This window comes from Oenanthe melanoleuca, chromosome 6 (genome assembly GCF_029582105.1).
Source record: "Oenanthe melanoleuca isolate GR-GAL-2019-014 chromosome 6, OMel1.0, whole genome shotgun sequence".
In the NCBI taxonomy this organism is placed as follows: domain Eukaryota; kingdom Metazoa; phylum Chordata; class Aves; order Passeriformes; family Muscicapidae; genus Oenanthe; species Oenanthe melanoleuca.
The window spans coordinates 13,445,773-13,471,570 of NC_079340.1; the positions used below are offsets into that span (position 1 = coordinate 13,445,773).

General features: G+C 38.0%; 1 protein-coding gene across 1 annotated transcript in view; it reads right to left on the reverse strand.

Moving 5' to 3' along the window:
- LRMDA (leucine rich melanocyte differentiation associated) overlaps window positions 1-25,798 on the reverse strand; it is a 608,820-nt gene that overhangs the window by 259,265 nt on the left and 323,757 nt on the right. Inside the window, exon 3 of the mRNA XM_056494398.1 lies at window positions 5,927-6,053. Coding sequence (XP_056350373.1) covers window positions 5,927-6,053 — 127 coding nt within the window. The remainder of the gene's footprint in view (window positions 1-5,926; window positions 6,054-25,798) is intronic.

Here is a 25,798-nt window from a genome sequence, read left to right on the forward strand (position 1 = left end):
TTTAGCTCTGTCTTTTCTGCATATTTCCAGGGCACAGACACATTCAGGGAATGAATTCTTTATGGAGAGTAATATAAGGGTCAGCTGCTGTAAGTTCTGAGCACTAATGCTGGCCATCCCCAAACACCACAGCATTTATTCCTTCCTTACCAGCATTCTTGGTATAACCATATTCAGGCTTGTTCTCAGGGAAAACTGCAGGTCAAACTCATGCAGAAATACAGTCTATGCTAAGTTTCTAAATTAATTCATTATGTCTAAAAAAACTTATATAGTTCCTGCCTCACCACACAATTACTTTTTATGCATAGTTTGATGTATGCAAGAGAATCTGGAATTTTTCTCTGTAAACTTTTGTCTGCCAGTAATTCATTTTTACTAGTCACACACTCAAATACAGAAAAGTAACCACTCTTGCTCTCTCTCTCAGTGCTTTCCAAGTTGCTTCACCATTACCTTTAAAAAAGTCATTCCATTTCCCCAAAAGAGTTGCAGGAGAACTCTCCATGTTAATGAACTTCATTGACCACAGCTCTTGGAAGTTCTTGGAAGCAAAGAGACACAGTAAAGAGCAGTCTGCATACATTCAAAATATTTCTGAAATACGTACATGACAATATCAGGAATATCTGCAGAATTCCAGACCATCACATAGAAAGACCCAAAACTGTAATTCAAAAGTTTTTCTGTCATGCAGTTGCTGCAATCAACCTGACATTAAAACAGCTGAATAACACTTCTACCAGAGTCGCAAATGAGCAAGGTACCCATATTTATTCCCAGCTGAAACATTTGCATCAATTAAATTGACCACAAACATGATGTAGCAACCACAAGCTGTTCCACACACAAATAGCCTCGAATCAGAAGTTACCAATTCTCCTCTGAATGCAGTTTGAAAAGATCTTTGCCACCTGAACGCTTTTCCATTAGAATGTGCTAGGTCTTCAAGGTTGGATAAGCACAGAAATAGCTTGCAATATGCAAGTACACATCTCCTTCTCTGTGTGCAGTAGGATGTCACACAGTCATTTGTGTGCCACATTCTGGCTTGAACCCCTTCTGGTAGGGAGATGGGACCTTGAGATAAGGCCTTGTTCACTGACTTTGAAAGCACTTTGCTCAAGAAAAAAAAGGTGCAGAGTGGATGGTAATTAACTAAGCCCATATATCTCATGGAGAGCTCATGGAGAGCTTTCTGCATACTGAATATATGGGGGAAAAAAAATCCCATTTTGCCTCCTGGAGCAGCAGTAGTTTTCTTTGTGTAGTTGGAGCTGCCAGTGCTTTTAGAGGCATTTTAGAATCCCCATGGTTCAAAGCTGCAGATTTGAAGACCACATCTCAATGTTATTAAGTAACAAGGCATCACAAAGACAAAAATAAAGTAGTAGCTCATAATGTTTTTAAAAAGTTCTGATCTGTCCAGTTCAACTCCTGCAAGCACTGCTGTAGAACAGCATAAGGAAACACTTGGACTGTGGACTACTTCCATCTTCCATGATGGCATTCACATGACTTCATTTTTACTTCAGATACACTTTATTCTAGAAGAAAGATTCTTGGCTCATTAAGGACAGCAGTTGTCTAACAAGCACACAGATTTCACTAAATCCACAGCTGTGGTGTGAAGAACTCTAAAGGCTGTGCAGGAAGAGTTCAGGTGTCTGTTCAGAGGGAATGGGGAATCTTGCATAATAGGAGACAATTTGTGTCTTTAATGTATTCACTCAATCTCTCATCAAGTCTTCAGCACTTCATATAATGAGATTCTGTTCAGACTGGGGCTTCTGTGTCTTCAGGCACTTCAGGACAATGTAGGGACAAGCACAGAGGCAAAATAAATTACAATCTATAGTTTTGGGGTTAAGCAAATCTGTCTCTATTAGAGACCATTATGAGACCTGTGTGAAGACAAATTATACCAGCAGTACTTGCTGGTATGTTGTACAGTTGAGGTATTTAATACATGCTGCTTTCAAAGACTCAAGAACATATAACACCTAAATCTGAATGACACTGATGACTCCTCTTGCCATAAGAAATGTACATACCAATGGACATTCTGCCCAGTTCTAAATTTCTGACTCTATGGTGTGAAATATTTTGGTTTTCCCCTAAACCATTTAAAACCTAGACCTAGATTCATTTATAAAATCACAGAATATGCTGAGTTGGAAGGGACCCTTCAGGATGACTAAGTTGAACTCCCTTACAGGTCATCCCCAAGAGTCTCACCCTGTGCCTGAGAGCACTGTCCAAGCACTGCCTGAGCTCTGTCAGGCTGCTGCTGCCACACTGCCCTGGGCAGCTGTTCCAGTGCCCAAACACCCTCTGGGTGAAAAACCCCTTTCTGATATCCTAAACCTCCCATGGCCATCTTCAGACCATTCCCCCAGTGCTGTCCCTGTCACCCCAGAGCAGAGATCAGTGCCTGCTCCTCCTCTCCCCCTCCCAGGAGCTGTACCTGCAGTGAGGTCTGCCCTCAGTCTCCTCTTGTCCAGGCTGAGCAGACCCAGAGACCTCAGACACTCCTCACACAGCTTCACCTCCAGCCCTTCACCATCCTCATGGCCCTCCTCTTGCATTCTATTTCTACATTCAACACATTTTTCTCAAGAAATTTTAGTACCAGTTCCTCAAAAGTATCTAGAATGGATGTTAAACATATGACCAGCTTAGACTAAGTAAAGAAATGGAGTTTTACTACAAAGAATCACACATCTGGTTGATTTTCAGACTTGTCTGTTTCAAAATGTGGCAGTGAACACCTAATTTCCAGCATACAGACATGTGTGTGTATATATATATAATATATATATTTATCTCTGACAAACTATATTTTAATACTTTGTCAAATTTTGAAACTGCCCATTAGACAAATTCTATAAAGATCAAAATGTAAAGGAAATTGAAATGTCCATGCTATATTGTTCCATACTGGTCAAGATAAGCACAGTGAAAAGCCACAAAACCTCACACTGTTATAACACCCACAGAGAAATAAATATATTTAAAAGTTTCCTGACTGATTTGCAGTATCTAGTCAACACACTTAAAAGGAGAAATGAGGCTTCCCACTACAAACATAGGTGACTGCAGCCATAAGTCCTCCTCCAAAAGCAACTTCCCACCTACCCCCATCCACGCTGATCTGTGCTGCTTTCTGCTGCCCACTGTGTGTGAGAAACTAAGACATGTTTCCTAAAGTAAATCAGACTTTTTAAAAATAACCATATTATATACATGAAATAAAGCATGTTAGATGCATAATCCAACACTGCACAGTAGTGATGACTCTCCCTTAGGTGTTTCTGTTATATAGACTGCATTGTAAAAGGTTTGAAACAGATTGTACATTACAGAAAGGTTGAGCAATAGCTTTTTTTGATTGCAATATTTTAATTTGCTTTTTCCACTTCTAGCAGAAAAACTGGTAGTGGCCTGACTGCAACTGAAATATGCAACCAGAAGAAAAAAATACCAGGTGATTCCTCTGTCTTTGCCTGATTGAGAGATAAGCCTTCAGATTTGTACAGTACCCAGACGTTGTGCTAGGAGTGCCCAAATGTTATTTACACACACAATGCCACACAATAAGTTAACTGTGCAAACAGAGTAGAAAGCTCTTATCAGAACTATCACAACAGGATATGGATCAAAATGAAGCCAGAATAAAAGGAGAGAAGAGTTGTATTAAGAGACACTCAGGAAAGCTCTCATTTGTGTTCTAAAGTTTACATGCTATTCCAATTTTCAAAGAGGTCAGTTTGGCTTTTTGTTTATTTTCATCTCTCTCTCACTCCTTCTCTGTATATATTTATATATACATGGCAATATTCCACCCAATGAAGTTTTCAGTATTCTTTGCTCACTTGTGTCCTTCATGTAGTGCTACTGTCATATACTGAACAATCTTTCCTGTAATATATTTCATTATTCTATTAAATGTACTCTTTTTTCTTAACATTTTTCAAAGAATCCTACAGAGAAATAATTCATTAAAAGAAGTGATTCAAGTTCAAACAAGACCTTTTTCAAACACAGCATTAACATTGAGGAGAGGAATCTGGAAAGTCTCTGTGCTTCTGTAGACTCTCCCTACAAGAGATCACTGCTCCCCAGGGTTCAGAATGTTAATGATGGATAGCAGTTAATTTTTATTTTCTGGGCAGTTTGTATACAATAGGTATTTTACAAGTATTTCTGCAATCCCTCTATTAAATTATTTTTATCACACTGCAAAATGCATATATTATTTCTATAACCTGGGTAGCTCAATACCCTCAAAGCTCTAACTTCATAGTTTTTACACTGAATTTTAAAAAATCCCAGGATAGATCAAATCCTTCTTATCATGTTATCATTGGCTTTGAGAGCTTACTCACTTGACAATATGATTTTAGTCTGTCTGTGAGACCAGCAGAAACTCTTTAAAGAGTACTACTGACAGGACAGTTTTTTCCCTCTGATTTTGTTCACTGAGTTAATATTCAGTACCTCTGCCCTCTTCTTGGTAAGTGTAAAACTCCTCCTGGACTGCTGCCCATAGGACAAATATCCTTACCTGCTTTTTGGTCTTATGGCCAAAGTTTCACTTCATGGTTTGTAACTGACATCACCAAAAATGTTCTTGTACATTCTTTGTGAGTTCAGATTTTACCACAGCAGCAACCAACAAAACAATAAAACCAGTTGCTCAAATCCAACCCACAATACCCTGCATTAAATCTATCCAAATACCTAGTACAGTAATGATTATTACTGTTCAAGAGACACTCATGGCAAATTTCCACAGCTCCAAGAAAGAAAGGTTACTCTGCTGATTTTTATTTATTTATAGAGTCAAAAACAAGTGCAGAAATCATAGAAGCTGCAGTTATTTTTATTCCCCTCAGTAGGAGGATTTTGCTTTAGTAGGAGGTAAATTGCTCTCTGTGTACATTGTCTGTAACAAAAGCCTGCAGCTGAGCAGTCTTGTCCTCACGCTGCAATTACAAGGCCAGGCTTTAGTGGGCTGTGCTCTAAGACTCTCTGGGCCACAATTGGCCTTTTGGCCACAGTTTGATCACCCTTCATTTTTGTAAAATCATATATTACACATCTTCAAATCTCCTGGGTCAAAGTATGGGAAAATTATGGAACAATCAAGTCCACGCCCACAGACTTTGCAGATAATAAGTTTTTACAGACCATTATCTATGAACTTCCAGACTAGGGGCTCTGATTCAGCAGAGTATTTAGACAAATGTTGAAATACTTATTCTTAATAAACAGAAATAGGCACTAACTTAAGGCCTACAGAGAAGTGACTGATTGGTTACAACTGAAATTAGCCATACATCAAAAGATTACTGTATGAAGACCTTGATTTGGGAAGTATTTTATTTGAATTTATACAGAACTGGAACACCAAGAAGAGAGTGGCATGCTTGTACAGCTGCATTTGCACAGCAGCTACCCAATAGTGCATATGGCCAGTTTCATGAAAATAGAGAAAGGCATTAAAAATATTATTTGGGTTTCATTAATTTTACCTTACTTGAATGCTTTAAGAGCTGTTTAAAGTGCTAAACCCAATCCTATTTCAGTGCAGGCTCTATTCCACTAGAGGTCAGCCTGCAACAGAACCCAGCAAACAGGAACTGCTGCACACGGGGAGCACTGACATTATTTTCTTTCTCTATTTTATCTTTTAGAAAGATTTCTTCAGAGCCATAACTTAGATCTCTCACTAAAATGGAGCAACAGGAAGATATAATGGTGCATTTCATTTATGAATGACCTGTAATAAATTACTATGAAGTATTCCAGGTGCCAAACGAGAGAATGCTTTGTCTGCACATGAACTATATTTCATATACTTTAATTTGGCTGACACATAAAACTCATTTGACATTTTGCAGGTATTTCTTTGAAAGGATATTTGGTTCTTGTTGAGTGTTAAGGTGTGGAGGTGGGGTAACCTGGGTAACAGAAGGTCATTTCCCAGTAGATTGTTGTCCAAGATCAGCTCTTCCAAGTAACTGAACGTTTTCAGTCCTTCTAGTGACCTGCAAACGACAAAGGCAACAGGAAAAATGATACTCCACTAAATCAGGGAGGCCATTAAGAGCTGAAATAAATATTTTAACCTTCCCTTTCAGGAGTGGGAATAGTTTAGGTTTGGGCCTGTCAGAAGAGTGAATGACAAGCATTAGTGGCAAGGGGAGTGCTGGCACTGCAACACATCCTTCACATGCTGGCAGGATGAAGGATGCGGGTCACTTAGTGAGTAGCCAGGATCCAAAACAAAAGGCTCCAGATATGGGGCCTGCAGGATGAATTTGTCAATGTCTTGTGCCTTCAGGCACCCAGCCTCGCCTGACCCTAACCTCCATTCCCAAGATAAATAACTCTGTCACAGTTCACCTTCATTCCCTGGACACAAATTTAAGTTGTCATCCATCATTTCTGCCAAGAAATATCATACCCTGCTAACAATAATAAATACAACTTCAAGTATCATTTCTTAGTAGTTACCTTACATGCAATAATAGGAAATGTAGAAGGGATTTCCCCCCCCCACTTTTTTTATTAGCCTCTTAATTAGCTTCTTGAGTTCCTGCAAACAAAATAAAATGCTCTCTACAAAATAAAATGCAGAATTACTCCAGACAGAAAGGACATTTGTTTTTTTTCTTGGAACTTGCTGTCCCACTGTCAAGCCACAGGTCACACTGCAGAGAGCAGCTTTAAAAAGGAGCATTTGACAACATGGTAGTGAAGATGATGACTTGTAAATAAACAAGGTTCTGGAATCATTCATTCCTCTCACAGTAAAGTACAAAAAAAAAAAAAAAAAAAAAAAAAAAAACATTTCAGTACCTTTTTAAGGCATCTATTCCAAGCTTGATTCCTAATGATTGTTCATTCCAATGGTAAAAAACCCCACACATTAATCAGCTAAGACACAGGATATACAAAGCACAGGCACAGACATGCATTCACAGCTCAGTCACCTACCAGACACCTAAAGATATGCTGAGATTGCATGACTTGACAGCTGATCTACTGTGCCTACCAGTGGGAAGATCATCACTGTATCTCCTGGCTGTTTTGTAAAATGTGATGAATAAGGGGGATGCAGGTTATACTATTTATTCAGTTTCCAATGACATTTATACCGAGGGGATTTCCTCACCCTCCCCCCAGGTTTTGGCAAAGATGGAAGCACAGCCAAGGTCCCTGTTAGAATGTTCCACTGATACAATTACTGGAGGAAAACACAAGTATCATTAGAAAAGACAATTTAACATTCATCTGTGCAACGAAAACAAGATACTGCTTTTGGAGCTAGAACTTATAGATCACACTCAGCTCAAGCAACCAAAAGAAATCAAGAGTGTGACCTTTACACTGGGTACTGATGTTAAACTATGAATATTCAAGTAACATTTGTGCAACACTGCAACAGTGCATTTCAGTCTAAGAACTCCAAGTGCCTTGACTTGAAAGGGGGGTACAACTATCACTAATGCCATTCTGATGCTCAGCAGCCAGACCTGAAGAAAATTTGCCACCCATACCCTATATATGGCATATCCATATCATTACAGTGCATTGATATTACAATTTCTGAAGCTGGAAAAATAAAGGCCTTTATTATAAACGTTTTAATGAAATAATCACTACAGTAACGTTGTGCATGTGCTTTTAACCAACAGTTTTGGGAAAAAAACCTCAATTCAGCCTACATAAACCATTAAAAGCTGTGCTAGCATTCTGCATTGGGCTAGCTACTTCAGCTAAAGGTCACAGCAGACCTGGTTTTGCCAAAGTCAAGATTTGAGGAGAAAGCAGCAAACACCTCAGACACTGCTTTCCCCCAAGTACCTTTAAAAGGCAAAGAACTCAGAGGAAGTAGCAGTGAGTTTATCAAGCTGCTACAAGTTCTCATTTCAGTTTGACAAACCCAGTTTAGCAAATTCCCCTTAAATACTCTTTATTATATAAATAGTGGATTATTTCCAAACCTCACATTTCAATGTATGACTTTGACTTGCCAAAGGAGTTCAGAGAAGGCCACCTCCTTGTCAGCACCACAGAGCCTTATGGGATGTTAATAGGTCCTTTGTGAAAAAACACTGCTTGGGCTCTGGTCAGTGTCAGCATCAAAATACACATTGTTCCTGAGTGATGTTATGCAAATATAATACTCTTATCATGAGAATCAGCAAATGGTTGGCAACTGGCAAGGAGAAGAAAGCGCACATCCAAAAGTGCTGCAGGGGAGGCATAAAACAAAATGACAAGCCATGAAGTGGGACAAAAGGCCTTGGAACACTAGAGGGAGTTGCCTATTGAAACAGCCTTTCTTTCACAACCCTGGGCTGAACACAAGGGTACTAGTTTCATAGATAGGCAGAGAAAATTGTGTGCAAATCTCCTTACACCTGTCTGGTTTTGATAATTTTTGCCATGTAATGTTATTAGCTGCTCAGTTAAAAAGGAGCCATGTTACACAGGGGGTTGCTTATAATTGCTGTTTTCATGTCATCAGAGCAGTGTGCACTTGGTGATTTAATCACCTAAATTCAGAGTCCAGGGAGATGGGAGGGGTTGCCACAGTACAGAGAGAGGGTGTAGCCATTAATATAAATTTAAAGCCATAAGTTGTTTTGCTATGCATAGAATTTTTTTCATCTTAAACAGGAAAAAAAAAAAAAACAAAAAAAAACAAAAAAACAAACCCAGCACCAAAACAAAAATGACAAAGAAATAAAAAAGGGGAAAAATGAGTTTGCTCTCATTCCATTTTACTACCTACTATATTCTATGCAACATTCTCTACCATCATAATATATTAGGAAATATTGTCCAGCAGTTGTACTCCAAAGTGTGAAAGTTTTAAGTATAATCCACACAATTAGTTTTATGGTACAAACTTCAGCAAAGTCCCATAACTTTCATGAGCCTCAATTTCCCATCTGCAGGTGGGGGATAAGAAAGGATTGCAATTGTAAATTGAAACAGAGAAAGCATTTTTGAGAATCTGAGACAGAAATCAGTACAAAATACTGTCATCTTTATTTTTAATGAGGTTGAGCAAGTAATATTAATGCACTCCAAGTATTTCCTTATGAGCCCATTACAAAAGAGAAGAGGAATTCTTACATATACACAGCATAGAAAGAAGGGCACAAGCAACCCAAGAGACGAGCATAAAAGAGAACCACTGAAAAATTAAATCTGCACTGTTTTCTTATAGTTCACAGCTTCAAAAAATGTCTCCTCGTGTTAGTACACTAAAACAAACACACAATCTTACCACAACAGTGCAGCCAGCACTGAAGGCTTGTGGCAAGCAGCTTCCCTTACTTCCCAAAGGCTGATAAACACCACCAAGGTGGATTGCAGGTTGCTTGTCCCTGCCCTAATGCCATGAAAGCTGCCCATTATCTCACCCACAGGTGCTGTCTCAGTTCCCTCATTGCAGGGCTCACACTCTGCTCCCACAGGAGAGCAAGTGGTGCCAAGAGATTCCCACTGCAATTTTCAAAGTCACATCAAGCCGACAAAACATCACAACGCATTCAGCGCCGCCTCGTTCAAACAGAAAAAACTTTAACTTTCCACTGTAATTAACCCTATCCTCGTTAAGATAATTATGATCAAGCTCCCTGTCACAGCTAATATCACAGCATCATTGCCTATGGCTCACGCTTTGCCCTCATTAGCTTACAAAAACACGGCACCAAACAGGAAACTGACTCCCTCTGCAAAACGACTTAAGATGTTCTGGAAGTAGACAGTAAATAATCCTTCAGAATAAAGGTCTCAGAAATGTCATTTTATCCAAGTCCTTTGGCTAATCAGTATGATTTTTTCCAGCTTTCTTTTCCATAATTCATTCATGGTTTATAACAAAGTTTTAATCATAAAGGAATGCCATGACAGAGATTTTTTTTTTTTTTTTTTAATGTATGTGTATGCATGGTAATTGTCAACTACACTATTTCATGTGATCCCTCTGGCTTGACAGGGATTTGGTTACAATGAAAGTACAGAGCAACTCTTCATTTTGGTAATATTTGACACTGAAAACATGAGATTTTGTAAATGAAAAGAAGCAGAAGCCTCGCAAGCAGTAGACAAAACTTGGTACTCTGCAGTTGTCCTTGCTCAGAAAAACAAGCATATGCTACAAAAGAAGAGTTCCTCACATTTTATCCCACCCCTTCATTAATAAGACAGCTGCCTCATATCTAATTGACTTTTTCCTCCTGTTTAACAGGAAAAGAGAGAGCAGTTAACAATATGCAAATGAGAGAGTTTGGGTTTAGCCTTGAAATTGATTTGCACTTTGTTGACAAGAGATAGCCATTAGCAGAAGTTAAAGATGGAGTTGTTATAAAACAAGAGCTTTTTAAAATACCTTGTCCTTGCCTTTAATGTTTTAATTGATTACAGGAGAGCAGAATCAACATGAGAACCTGAGTACTAGATAATTTCAGTATTTAAATGGAAATGCAAATTCTATTTCTCCAGCACCTGCCAGCCAAGGAGTACAAAACATTATTTTGCAAAACATTAATGAATTACTTTTCAAAAACCTGCTGAGCTTAAAATTCCATTTTGTAGTAAAGCAGAGAGAGGTTAAGTGACTAACAGAAGGTGACCTCCAGCAATTTTCTGAGACAAGAAATAACACCAAGAACTCCTGACTTCCAGCTCTTTGACTTAACATCACCAAAGCAGAACAAAGCACAAAAAAAGGATGTGTGTATATATATATGTATATATATGTACATATATATATATAAAAATATATATATAAATCAGGTGGACAAAATATGAGTAAAACATCAAAAAATGTCCTCTACAGTATCCGAGAATAAAACTTTTTTTTTTTTTTTTTTTTTTTTTTTTTTTTTTTGCCAACCTACTTAGTGATTTTACACAGTTTCCTGCATGATAATAGAATCCAAAAGGAAACAGAATGAAGTATTTAATGGGCAGTTCTGGCATGACTTCTGGACCAAGGCAGAACACGCGCACACACCAAAATAAAATAAAAAAAAAAAAAAAAAACATCCCAGTGACAGTAAAGAACGTCCAAGATTCAAAATTTGTATGCTTTAGACATGTTAGAATTTTCAGGCTATCTAGAGGTAGCATTTTGCATCACTTCCATCTTTCTGTTGGTATATGGAAAATGTCTGGAAGCAACTGTTAAGATACAAATTGAGGCACAGCTGTGAGTATGATCAACAAAAGAGAAATTAAAAGAAATTAGCAAGCAGCATCACTAAATACTTGTGAAAAAGAGATCTCCATAAGAAAATATTAAACTTCTGTTATGAATTGGACCTCCAATAAGTTTTGAATCTTTTCAAGTAAATGTCATCAATAAACTTGATTTCCAGAAATAGAAGAAAATAGATATAATTTTCTTGATTTTCTCCTTTTCTTATAAACTGAAGCAGACAGGTCCTTGTGAGACACTGTATTACCAATAAAGACTGTGACAAAGACATCTTTCACAATAATTGTAAACCAGAGCTATGTGAGCACAATGCTGGGGATTCAGAAACTTCATCAGTTCTTTTATCATCTTGTTCTAGGTCTTACACAGCAAGTTCCATTGCTTAAAAAAGTCCAAACTTCTAAACCCTTAGAAGCCACCATCCCCCCCAAAACCTATGAGAAAACACAAACAAAATAGAGTCAATAAACAGAGAGACAAAAAGAGATGAGGTCTCCTGAATTCTAGACGTTACCTTCACAACATTTCACAAACATTCCTACTAATTATAAAACAGAAATGCAGATATCTCTTGAGAGAGGGATTTTGCTAATAAGCAGCAGTTCCTCCAATGATGGCATTGCCTGAAAAGCAATAATGCACATTCATCTCATCCATCTACAGGAGCCCAGTCACTTATAACCCTTTACAGGCAGCAAGAAAAGATGGGCACTCCCAGAAGGTGAATCAGACCTTCAGGTGAGGCTCAGTGATGCTCATCTCTTTGGGAAGGATGAACAGAGCCTATTTGTCATGAATCTGCAATGAAATTGAAAGAAACTGCAACATTAAGGTAAAAAACTGGAAGAGCTGTGTCTGGTAGGAGTGGATTATTTACCTGGTGAAATATCCCAATTAGAAATCCCAATTACAGCTTCCAGGGGCTCACAAAACCATATTACAGTCAACCATTCAGTTGTCCAACCACCATTCTCTCACACCAAGACTCTGCTAGAATTTAAAAACACTAAACCACAAACAGCAACAACCATCAAAACACAAAAAACCCTCAATAAAACAAAACACCAAACCAACCAAGCAAAAGAGATAGATTAGCAACCAGACTGACTGTGGTGGGGTTCAATTTCTTTTCTAATGAATCCCTTAAAGGCTCAGATTTCATTATGTGTATTTAATGCACCTCTGCTCAAGAGAATATCCCATGGATGCAGCTCAAACTTTATCCTTCATGTTAGGCTGCTTTTTGCTTAAGTTTTCATATTAAATCTTTAGGATTAAACATGCCAAAATTTTATTTTACACTACTGTTATAATTTTGTTTATATTTAAATAAAATGACAATCAGTGTACTATAGCCTGAGGGAAGGCAGTTTTCACATGAGCCATAAAAAATATTTCAAAACAATATTTCAAAATGGATCAGAAAATGAGTTCTTCATCATCTAGTCATGAAACAAGTATCATTTAAGAAAATATAGTTTGCAAAACAGTGCAAAAATTACCAAGCAGAGAGAAAGTGACTGAATATATTCATAGATTATCAAAGGGCATTTTGGAAAAAATCCACCACTAATAGTTCAATTATGCATCACTTCCTTAAAATTCCTAAGTACAGACTTAAACATCCTTCTGCTAAAAAATTATTGGAAGTGTTTAATGAAGAATAGCAACGAGTTAAGAGAAAAACTTGGATGCAAGACTCTTGCTTTGTTTTTTTCCCCAGTCTCAACCTGGAACTCAATCCTAATAAAAAAAAAATGGCATTAAAAAAAAAAAACAATTAAATAAAAACAACAAAAACAAAACACAAAACCAAAAAAACAACCAAAAAAAATAAACAAAAAACTCAAAGCAACCACTGCCATTTCCTGAACTTGAAAGAATTCAATGAAGTATTAGTTATTAAAAATAGCAAAAGAACATGCCATGGTTTACAAAATATAACCCTACCTATTAAAAAAAAAAAAAAAAGCAAACAAATAAAAAAAAAAAAACACAAAGAGCTAAAATCCTGTAATGTGTTTATTCTTAAAAGCTCCTCAGCTCCATGTGCCAAGTGAAGAACCTATTTATAAACCCCCTAAAAACCAGTATTATAATGGAAATATGAGCAAATTCAAGTGCAAAGGCAGTGCCATAATGAAAGCTTTACTGTATCTTGGATCAATCTGTCACTCTGCAATTCAGAGAGTAACTTAACTCCCCTTTTTCCACAGAGAGCGGGGGAGTAGAATGAGTAGAGCAAAGCCCATTTTGACTACCAGAGTTCAGTGGGAAGGGGGAAAAGAAAAGTAATTTTTCTCCCATCTTCCACAACAACCAAGGCTGAGGATTGACAAGCAAATTGACGCACTGCTCAGAGGGCAAAAGATAAATGTTTGATGAATTGGCCATTGCTGGAGGAGTGATGGGCTTCATATGTGCATAATGGACTAGCTGCCGTTCAATTCAGATTGCCTGCCAAGATAAGAAACCATAATGAATGGACCAAGCACAGCCTGTGCCATAAGAATGTATAATCTGACTAGTTTTAATAAACTTAATAAAAAAGATGAAGCAGAGAGAGGCAAGGGGACTGGCCTTTGTGACCAGCTATAAGAGGTGAGAACGACTAATAGACTGCTCAAGCATGATAGCAGAGAATTGTTAATGGACATAATGCTGAATGCCTCGATGTTAAAAATGTCTTTGGAGCAACTTAAAGACAGGGATCCACACAGGTGTGTACCACAGACACTGTGGTACTTGTTAATCAGCATATGACTGCCATTTATTTATTATTTCCTCCTGCTACCTACCCTGCTTTGTCTCCATTCCCTCCTTTATCCCCTGTGCAAGGTATCTTAGTCTGCACCCAGATCCACACCATACACCAACAGCTCCTCAGAATCAAAATAACTCTATAATGATAACAAGACAGAGTTCAGGCTCAGTTTCCTACAGACAGGTTTTGGCCACACAACTACATTGCTAACCTTCACTGTCAGTGGAAAAAACATCTTTTACCATCATAAGTGTTCACACTTGCTATAACTTCATTTGCTTTTGCAAACTATGCTTCCACCAAAGATGAGAAATTTGACAGTACAGTCACAGCAAAAGCATTTACCAAAACCTTTCCAGTACATACAAGACTCTTGCCAGCTATAACCATTTTGGTCTGGGATTTGTTGTGTTGGATACTCTTTCCCATCTGTACCAATAATCTCTAAATTCTGACCTTATTCAGCTCATCAGCACTGTGAAAAGACATTAAAAAAACCCCAAAACTCTCAGAACATTTTACTGTGTATGGGTATATAACAGTCTGGTAATCATCACCACTTTCATGCTGAGTAGTAAATACACACAGGGCCATTTTTGCTTTTCTTTTCTCGTTATTTAGCCACATGAATAACAATGTCCCTCTTTCTGAAGTTTACCAGACATTAAGCCCTGAATCTATGGAAATGCTAAAGGAGTCAACAAGAGAAAAACCAGCTCTGGCTTTTAAAGCAGTGGGATTACACCAGCAATCTATTTCTTTCTTAAGAATCAAAGGGTGAGAACACACCCTTGTGTGTGCATATAACACACAGTTCTGGGCTCTGCAGAACTGTTTTATCCTTTAGGTAGGAAAAAAAATTAAAAAAAAAAAAAAAAAAAGAGGATTGCAGAAAGATTCTCTTGGTTGAGGAAAGCTAAAACACATATTGTACAGAATAACAGCATTGTTATGCCTGTTTGTTCTCTTGCTTTTGCTTTTTTTTCCTCTGGTGATGAAAAATAAAGAAACAAAATAATCTGCTAGGGTAAGTATTGTGATTACCACCCCCTTGATGTCGGCTGTGTAGCCCGTGTCATAATTTAAACAGAAATTATTATATGCAAGACAGACATCTGGTATTTCAGTATAAATTTTATCCAACTGCAAAAGGAAAGTAACTCATTATCGAGCAGCTCAGAAGGCTCACACTGCTGAAGGAAATAAAGTTTTACGACAAGAGGATCTCTCCTCTCTCTCCCTGTGAGTGAGAAAGTGAGTGCAAGAATAAGACAGAAAGGGAAGGCTCAGGAGTGCTGGGTGAATTATAGACTGCCTCTCAAGATTCACAGCTCTTCGTGGTAGGAGGTTAATATTCTCACATGTCATTAGGTCTGCTGGCTCTACTGATGGCTCATTGAATCAGGCAGCAAATTATTTCCTCATGCTGCAGAGGACACCACACTTCAAAGGGAAGGAGCCAGGGTCAAGACGGCTCTCCAGTTCGATTAATGAGTTGGGATCAGCAGAGGTTGCCTGTAGGTAAGAATGTGACTGAAGCTTTTGACAAAGCTGACTTTTTGAACAGGACTTGACCCAGGCCCCTTACTCCCCTCCCCACCAAATCTTATTTCCAACATTTGCCTCTGACTGACCTGCTCAGGCCTGTTGGGATAGTTTTGACCTCCTCAGTCTTTGTTACCAGACACAGGAGCTGTCTGCCTATATTTGATGTGTCTCTCCCCAAAGGCCACATCAGCTTATCCAGGCTCATCAGAATTCCTCAGAACAGTACAGCAAAATAAGACAGAGTAGATTCATTTCAGATTTTTAATTTTTTTTCATGAAATTTGTTGAGAAGGGGGAAGAGGGAGAAGACAGTAAAAGATAATTCCACTTTCAGTAATATTAAGAAAGATCTCTCAATGCTGTTAAATGCAGTTAAGAAAAACACAAAGATTATTAGAAGCATCTGACTTACTCTACTCAAATTATGGAAAACCAGAAAATGTACTGCTTACATGGTTTGCTGACTGAGAATATCCTACCAAATAATGCATTATATAGAATATTCCTCTTAAAAGTTTTTATTGTTATTGCCATAGTAGCAAGAGATTAGAGACAATTAAAACTTAATGGCCACTGTGTTCATCTCTTTCTAAATACTCAGTCCGATTTCTCTGAAATACTTGAACGAATATTTAAACAGATTTAATAAAGTACTGAAATGAGATTAATTGCTATAATGTTTTGGGGGTTTTCTTTTTAATAAGATCTACTTAAACTGCACCCTTTCTCAAACAAATATGAGTAACTGAATCAACATGTAAACCACTGTTGGTGAGCTTCCAAAAATCACATATCCTCTGATGACTGAAATGAGTTTTCTCAATTACACCAAAAAAATTGTTCACACATGCTTCATTTGTTATATATTTTTAAATTTTGTTTGAAAATCATTTACACATTTATGTTTCTGGAGCAAGGATCTAGGTTATTCTTCAATATCTCTTTTAATCACAGCACAGCTTTTAACATCCACTTCCTAAGCATTTTGCTCATCAGTATCCTTAATGCACAAGCCCTTAGTGCCTTAAAAAGGTAACTTTAGGTATTTTAGTAACAATTTACAAAATTTAACTTTTGGTATGTAGTTTGAAAATCTTTTAGCGATGTCTAAGTGTGAGGCAAATTTTCACTTTTACTCTTCAATTTTTCTTCTGCATTCAAACCACTGTTTGTAACAGATTCCCTTACTATAACAGACATTGAAGTCCCAAAATCCAGCAAACAGATTATTAACCTATAAAACTTCAGGTAAAAGCAAGCAAGGTCTATGCATGACTGAGCCAATTAAGAAGAACTGGTATCCTTCCAAGGAGAATACCTTGTGCTAGACAGCAAATCTTCCACTTGGATGTGCTTTACTCCAAAGTGCAAGTACACACAAGCAAGAGACAGCTTCTCCTTTTGCTTATGCCTGCACAATCTCCAGCGAATTGTGCATTATGCAAGTGGAAGTTTGCAACACCAGAAAAGCTGTTAGAGGGGAAACACTTTTTCTATGGGCTTGTTTAAACAAAGTAACTGTGTTACCGGGTCTGTCATCAGTGTTAACATTATATCCTGTTTCATCTGTTTCTAGAGCCAGCAGCATACCGCAGATCATCCGGGAAGGGTGTGCTGGTGCCTTGAGTAGCACTAGCAAGAAGGTGTGGATGCCACAGAGAGGGACAGGTCCAGCTGGAGTGGGGTGCAAGTGGCCAGCTGGACACTGCCAGGGAGAAAGGAGAAATATTTGTGTTCAGGGAAAGGAGGAGCCACTCTGCTGATAGAAAACAGAGAATCACCAAACGTGATCACCAAAGTTTGTGGTTTCTGGCAGCACTAAATCAGAAGTGATGGTGGGATTGAGAAGATTAATTGCCAAGACACCTGGACCTGAAGGGGAACCTGCTGGAGTTCAAGGCAGGAATCCTAGAGAAGATGGATTCAACAAGGGGAAAGGTGATCTGCTAAGCATATGCAGAGACCAAGTTTTGTATTTGTCCTTGTTTCCATTCATAAAATGAAAAGCTTTCAGTTTTCCTACCAAATGGGGATTTGTTTTACTTTCAGGCATATGTGGTGTTTCAAGGGAACGTAGTATGGTAGTACAGTGTTTCTCCAGAGGTTAAAAAAAAACCTAAATAAAGACAAAAAGAACAAGAAGACCCATACCTAACTTGAGATGAATTAGAAGGTCCAGCTGCAATGAGTACTGCTTTATACCAACCTGGATATAGTCCACCTGGGAAACTGTCAGGGCAATTATAGAGTTTGGGATGGAACTTGTAAACTCATAAATCACTCTTGCAAAGAGCAGAAAGCAAGGAGACACCCCATGGCTTTTGGGAATCATTACCACACACTACACTCAGTCAAGAACTTTTGCATGATAACTGCTCAGCACTAATTGTTTGAACAACTTTTTTGTGTTACTGAGCCTTATCGCAGCCCCACAAAAATTTTGATATGGAAGTTCAAATTCAGAGATAATCATGTTCTTAAGTCTTTCTGATTATCAAAATACTTCCATATAATCTATTCATTCAATCTGTCTGGTCAAACTGGGGGGTTTGCATTCCAGTTCAAGTCTTGCAACCTGCATTAAAATTGATTACATAAGTAACTGCTTGCATAAGGAAACAAGACATGCATGGTCAAAACAAAGAAAATTATTAGTTTATTGCAGTGTTCATTGTGGTTATTTACCCCCTTGCTCATACTATAGAAAACAATGAGTGATACTAATACCTTGTAAGCAATGGAAGCATAGAGTATTTATAAAAGCAAAAAAAAATTGCTCAAAACAAGAATTCAGACTCTAAAACTATGAAGATTATCACACTGAAATGTGAGTAAATAAAATTTCCCAGAAATGTACATGGTAGACAACAAATACCTTTCTTTCAATTCATACATTATATAAATCCAAGAAAGGAAGGGAAATACACATAACAAGAAATGATGTATGGTGCCCTCCCATCAGTGTCCTCTGTTTCTACATTTCAAGTACAGTTAAAATTGAACACTGGCAGGAAAAGATAGCAGCTAGCAATCTTACAGCCCAAGAAGATGGAATACAGAATCTATGACAGGCTTTTTTTGTGTTAGTTCCCCTCTCTTCAAGTCCTAAAATTATAAGAGTGTCTACAATGTGATTGGGAAATTAGAGTTCAGCACAAATCCCACCTTTGAAAATCCAGCAACTGTGCATTTAATAGCCTAGGGATGAAAACAGTGCTGATGAATAATTACCAAAACACAGATGGTATCAATACACTCTTAGCTGGTCACCCTGCCCATATATATTCAAAGGTTTTTCACATCAGAAAGCAATGCAGGAAGCCCCAGAATCATGTTAAAGAAACAGAAAACCACCTTGGGTCCTTCTGAGCAGCTTCACAAGGACAGTCACCTGCCATGATGGAGATGGAGCAACCTGACAGGGAAGAGCCCCTCCCCAAACAACCAGGCTACTCCCCAACACTGCTCTGGAGGAAAGCTCAGGTCCCAGCCCAGGTGTTTGTCCATGCCCTAGGATGAGATTCAATGCAAGCTCCTCCTCTGCCCATGCTTAAAGGCAACTCCACAGATTCCTAACTCCAACAGACCAGGAAAAGGCAAGCAAAAGGAAGACACCACTGAGCTCTGACACCTGGGTTTTCAAGGAATCATGCATACACTAGTGCTGGAAAAGGCCTCCAGGATCATCAGCTCCTATCTTTGAAATGGTTGCTTTGTGCTTTCCTGTCATGCCAATACAAACCAAACCTACTGAGGGACCAAAAGACTTCCATCAAAACAAACTGCTTTCTATCACATCAGCATAAAACCATACACCATAAGAACCTGAGGCTGAAGTAATTTAACATAATTAAAATATTTCGAAAATCAGTATAATACCTAATAAAGTTTATAATTCAAAGTGCATTTCAGGCTTTAATTGTTGAATGAATAAATTGAAAGTTTTAATTGAGATCAGAGGCCTGACTATTGGTGTTGCCACTGCCCCCAAATTTTTAGTCCGATTACCTGTGAAGACAAAACAATGATTGGCTGCAATTTACCATGCTTGAATCCACAGAGTGTAAGTAATATAACCTTCAGTAAAAGTGCAATTATTAAAAAAAACAACCCAACTCCTACCAGTTCACACCTGACTTCATAAGCTGAATTATAAACCCAATGCCATTTCAAGAGGCATCAGCTCAAGGGCTGTGTAGAAGTGCTGGAAATTCCTGGACATAAATCTATCCATTTCAAGTCTACATTGCAGCCATCAGCCTCTGCCATATGCTCACTCTTTTGTCCATAGTGGAATCTGATGACAATTAGATTTCTGAGGGGCACATAATCTGCTCAAGCCACAAAAAAAAAAAAAAAAGTAATTTACCTCACACATGTGAACCCACATGGAGTGTTTTGAAAGAAAACAGAAGTGAAATATCACAGCAAGCATGCCCATAAAATATTCTTCACTGACGCAATTAGGCAGTTTGTTAAAAAAAAAAAAAAAACAAAAAACAAAGCAAACAAACAAAAAACCCAAAAAAACCCAAACCAAACAACAAATAAGTAAAAAAAAAAAAAAAAAAAGAGGCACTACTGGATTCCTGAATGCTGCCACAGTGGCCACCAGTGACCCACTGCCAGCCCCTCCCTGTTTGCAGAGACCACATCAAAGCACCTTTGCTGCCTCCTGGCCTTCCACAGAGCAGCTTCAGCTACTTAGGGGAAGTAAAAAAAAAAAAAAAAAAAAAAAAAAGCTAAGTAAAGGCTTGGACTTAAAACATTAAAAGAAATAAATTGAGAGGATTTTGTCTGGAAACCTTGTCTTGTCCTTACTGAAGGCTAAAATAAACTTAATTTTTGTTAAAATTAAAGCAAAAATTAAATCATCTTATTATGTAATTGGAACTAGGCCTCAGGCACTAGCAGTAAAGAAGGGATTAAGGCCTCCACCACCTGGGTTGTCATTCTCATGGGCCCCATTACCACCCCCTTATTCGTTTTTATAGCCAACAGATTAAAATGCGAGCGTCGCAATCTTTGATCTTTCACTTGCTGACACAAATCCTTTCAAGCCTCCAACGTTTTCTGCTGAGGTAATTAGTACTAATTAAAAGGTTTCCAACAGCCTTTGCTCCACTTTTTCCCTCCAAAGAAATTGCTTTTACAAGTGCCTTCCATCTTTGAAATGTATGCATCGTTCACTTTCTTCTTTATCTGACTCCCAGAGATCAAGTAGATTAGTGACTCCATTATTCCCCAAGACAAAGCCAAACAACAGGTTTTTACTATCTTCCTGACCTGTTGAGGTGCAGGGTTTATATTCAGAAACAAGTGCCTCTGCTAGTATTAAAAGACAGTCCAATTATGCATTAACAGACACAATGCAGGGTTTCTACATTTAGGAATGGACATCATTTAAAGATGTTGTATTCTCTCAGAAGAGAGAGTGGCAACCGTTCACTAATCAAACTGACAAGTTGTAGGACTAATAACTGCCCTTCCTTTGTTTTCTTTTTGTGTGTTTGTGTATCAGGCAAGATGCAAACAATTTCTTTCTCTTTCCCCCCTCCCCCATCCTTTCCTTTCCACTTTCTTCCCAAATTTTAATGATTTATATACATTTGTTACTTAATTTTTCTTTTTCATTAAGTACCACCCTGAAAGATTCTGAAAGCCCAGAAAGTCCTGTCTGAAGAAGTTTTGGTTACTATAATTGACTAATGTGTCCTGCTACAGGCAAACTGATGACTAGAAATGTAATTATGAACATCAAAACACCCTTTTTATAGTGCATCTAAAGTGCTAATGAAATTCCAGGACTAAAAAAATTAAAGGCCATAGCAAAAAAAGGAACAATACTTTGCATTGAGAAAGAGCTGTGTTTTGAATTTACAGGTTTTCAAATGATTGTTCAATTGACATGGGCTCTATATGGATCATTTTTCTTTATGAAAACCTGGAAGCTTTATGCCTGCTGTGATAAAAATAAATTACACTTCATGCAGCAAAAGTGCTATTCAAAAAAGAGGACAGTTCTCGGGCTCTTAAAGTTCTCACTTCCTATTGAAAATGACAGCAGCTCTCTCTCATGCTGTAGTATCTCTGGCACAATAGATCAGAAATCATACACAGAGCCACAAGATGCTATGTAACTTATCATTACACACACAGGGGTCTATTCTGCTCTGGCAATGCAAGCACAGGGCTCCTGCTGGCACTAATGGGAGCTGCACGTGCACATCAAGGACAGAAACAAACCCTCACTGCATCCACTTTCCCAACCCCAGCTAACTTAGAAAAGTTTTAAATAGCCAGAAAAAAAAGTCAATAAATTGTCTCCTAATCATGCCAGTTCTTCTGCTTTCTTTTGTAACTACTCTACTAGAGTAGTAATTTCTTTCTGAGTAACTTTCCTCAAGAGGATTTAAAAGCACTACAGTCTCACCAGTTCAGCTATATTATGCCCCTGTGAAGCAAGTTTTATCTGACTTATCTTGCCCAAGGTCATATGGAAATTATATGACAGGGCCAGGAATGGCACTTTTCAGGATCCTGGTAGTTCCCTGCTTTAACCAGCAGGCCATACTCCTCCTCTATGCATGCACAACAAGCAACAGCTCTACAGGCAGGAGCCATTGCCATTCAGTGATGAAAAGGTTTGGATTAGCCATTGGGATTAGCCACTCCACTGAAAAAAAAAAGAGTTTTCACAAATACAAACCTCAAATAATTTTAATGAATTCAAAATGCTAAATGAAGAAAGCAAAACCAAAACAATAGCCTGTGAATCACCTAAAGTAATGGCTTTAGCCTCTTTGCCTTGTTAGGACATGGCCCCCATTGCCTTAAAATGTCAGGCAGTGCCTGCAAAACCAGTATGAGTTTAGGGCACACCATACATCAGCTCTCAGTAAACACAGCAGATCATGTGGAAACCTCAGCTAAACCTGGAAAACTGTGCAAGCCCTGCAAAAACACATTAACACTGCCTCTTCCAACAGAGCAGCCTTTAAAAATAGCACAGCTTTTTCTACACTCAATATAACAGACCTTGGGTAGAAGGCTCTGTGTTTAGCAAATATTAAATTCTCAGATTTCAATTAAATTTGGAATTACAAATCAGGAAATTTTTAAAGAATTGGAATTTGGGACCAGAGCATGGAGAAAAAGAGAATCTAATGGAAAAAGGGAATATGTATGTATCTTTCCATATGCAAGATCATCATTTAACATCATTAAAGAGAATGCAATGTTAATGTAACATGATAGAAGCAATCTGCCATATTCTCACCTATTACTAAAATAGCACGTGACTTTAAGGCAAAATCAACATTAAGAACACACTTTCTGAAGAGTCTTTGGGTCTTTCATCTTATGAAATCTGGACTGTACAAGGAAAGAAATTTTATTAAAAATAAGACACAAAAAAACCCAAACACTTTGCAAGGAAAAGGCAGCTACAGAGAAGGAGTCTATATGGAAAGGGGTGCCTGACATGTAGAATCTATTAGCAGAGATCTTTCATTTTATCATAGCCACACTCATGGACAAAGGTGAATTATCTCCACAATGTAGAAATGAATTAGCCTTGCCTTTAATGATAAACTCCCAATTTATTATGTTTCTTCTCTTGTTTGACCTTTTCTTGTTTATTCCTGCTTTTGCATACACAAACTTCTTTCATGTTCATCAGAGATACTTTCTTGAAAATTAATGCCAAAATTGAACCAAAAATTAGAGACAAAACTTTAGGGAAAAGAAAACCCATAATCGTGAAGCTCACAATAAAATTAGATGCTGGCAGCACAGTAGACAAAGTTAACACACGTGTTGTAGCAAAAGTAGGAAAATGAGTGTCGTATTTAATGCCTCAGAGACTGCACAAATGAAGCCATCTCAATATTTACTGAGGAGATCAAAAAGGAAAATGAAAAAATGGGGTTTTTGGTGTGCGAAATTTGCTTGGCTACATTACATGTTTTAGATATCTTGGGATCTAAACTGGTCCTTGGTTATCAGAACAGCAGAGAAAAGGAACAAAAAAGTCCATATCTTCCCTAGGTATTCAACTGTGGCTCTTTCCACACTGCAAACAGTTGCTGTTGCCTTAGGGTTTCATTATTCATCTACTGTGGGATGCAAGGACCACGAGCAGCTGGCCTTTCAACATGTAGGAGGAAGGGAAAGCCCTCCCATGCAAAGGATATCAGTTTGGGATACTTAAAATATATCTTTAATATTTATTGAGGTAGGGGGTGAGGTGGGAATATATTATATATATACTATGCCATCTTTTACCTCCTTCTTCCCCAACCCCAAAGGTTGAAAAAAATGCATCAATAACCTTCAAATCTGCCCTGCTCTCTCAGTAGACTGTGCATGCATTGAAAAACCTGTAAAGGAACATTTCAATTTGAAGTTTCCAAGAGGTAATTATAAACAAGAGAAAGAGAAAAATATTTTTGAAATTATGAAAAATACCCTGACAGTGACTCCCTTAGACTCACATTTAGCCCTTGAAAAATATTCTGCCAAAGGGTGCATTTTGACAGGGAAAAGATGAAGAGTGGAGAGAAGAGGCAGCAGTCTGTCATAATTGATGACACTGCAATGCAAGCTGAAGTCAAGACTGAATATTTACAAAACTCATTCAGGGTGAGATTTTTGAAAGGGGGGAAAATAACCAACAGCAGACACAGATGGACCCAACCTTTTGAAAATATAGTGGGACTACAACAGACAGTGTAATACAGTCAACATACTCACATCACACATATAAAACAATTAAGGGTCATTTTCATAATTCAGGACGATATGAGATTCAATATAAAGAAATATTCTTTCTGTAGGGATCTGCTTGTCTTTGTTTGGATATATGTTTTTTTTAATTAATTTTAGAATGACACTACTGAGTTGAGTCCCTTTGTCAATTTTCACCCCAAATTATTAGCTTAAGCTGAGCTCAGACCACCAATTTGCAATGTTACAGTGTAATATAATTAAGCCAATCTGAACCTAGACAGCCACACTCTTATGTTCCTATTCTTTGCTTTCACTGTTTGACCCCACCTCCTCCTCCCTTCAGCTACAGCCTGATCCTCATGCAGCCCCATGGTTAAGCAGTTTAGGGATCTGACCCAGTTAAAACTGAGCTGGAAGGGAAGGCAGGAAGGACTGCAGTGAGCTAAACTGCCCCAAGTTGTTACTGAGGACTAATTGATTGATAAAGTGAACATATTTTTTGTAGTCCTGGTCCAGCTGCCAGGGAGGAAGTTCTTTCCAAGCAAATTCAGCTGGCAGCTTGCCATCAGATTCAAAGCAGAAGACAGGTTCAAAACCAGTTGGAGACTACACTTGCCCAATTATTGGCAATGAACTGTCCGAGGTCAGGGCAGAGGTACATCAGAAAAACAAAGCAATTCTGTTCCCTGTTCCACAGGGATCCAGGAGCTCATCTTCAAGAGTTGTCACTCCAGCACTTTTCACCAGTGCTGACTTCACACTTCATTTAAACAAATATGACTAATCCTACTCCCAAAGGAATTGCACTTGGATCTATCTTGCTACCAGCAATACCAGCCAGGCCCAGATGTAGGAGAGATAACAAGCCACCTCCATGTGAATCATCCAGCACTTATAAAATGGGTAAGAATTTCAAAGACTACAAGAGTAGACAAAGCTAGGACTAGTATTACACAGGCATCAAAAATTATGCCATGAAGTATACTTCTTATGTGAAAAGCATTAAAAATTCACCATTTAGGAATGCAGCTATTCTCCATTTTTACTGTGTGTTCTAAATGCATGACAAATTGAGAGTCCTATATATTTATATACAATGGACAAAGCTTGTTTAAATAAAATAAAAAACTTAAAAGTATTTAATCTAATCCTCCCATCACTAACAAACCTTCCCCCAAAATTCAATTTCTCATGTCACAAAACTGTAAAATCTTTTTTTTGCCAGAAACAGTAGATCTAAACTGTCTGGTAAAAAAGCCACTTTGCATGTTCCTCCTACTTATTATTTTCAAAAAGAAAGAGCAGGTACAAATACATAACAATAAGGCACAGAAATGAACATGAAATATGTGCTTTCTAGTCCTGGGAGTCATACAATTTTGTCCAAGGCTATTCATGAGAAAGCCCAGTCACCCAGATCTGCTTTGTGTTCCTAATACTTCCATTAATCCAGCCTACTCCAAAACACCCACAAGTTTTAAGCAGGCTGAGCCATTGCAAAGCATTGA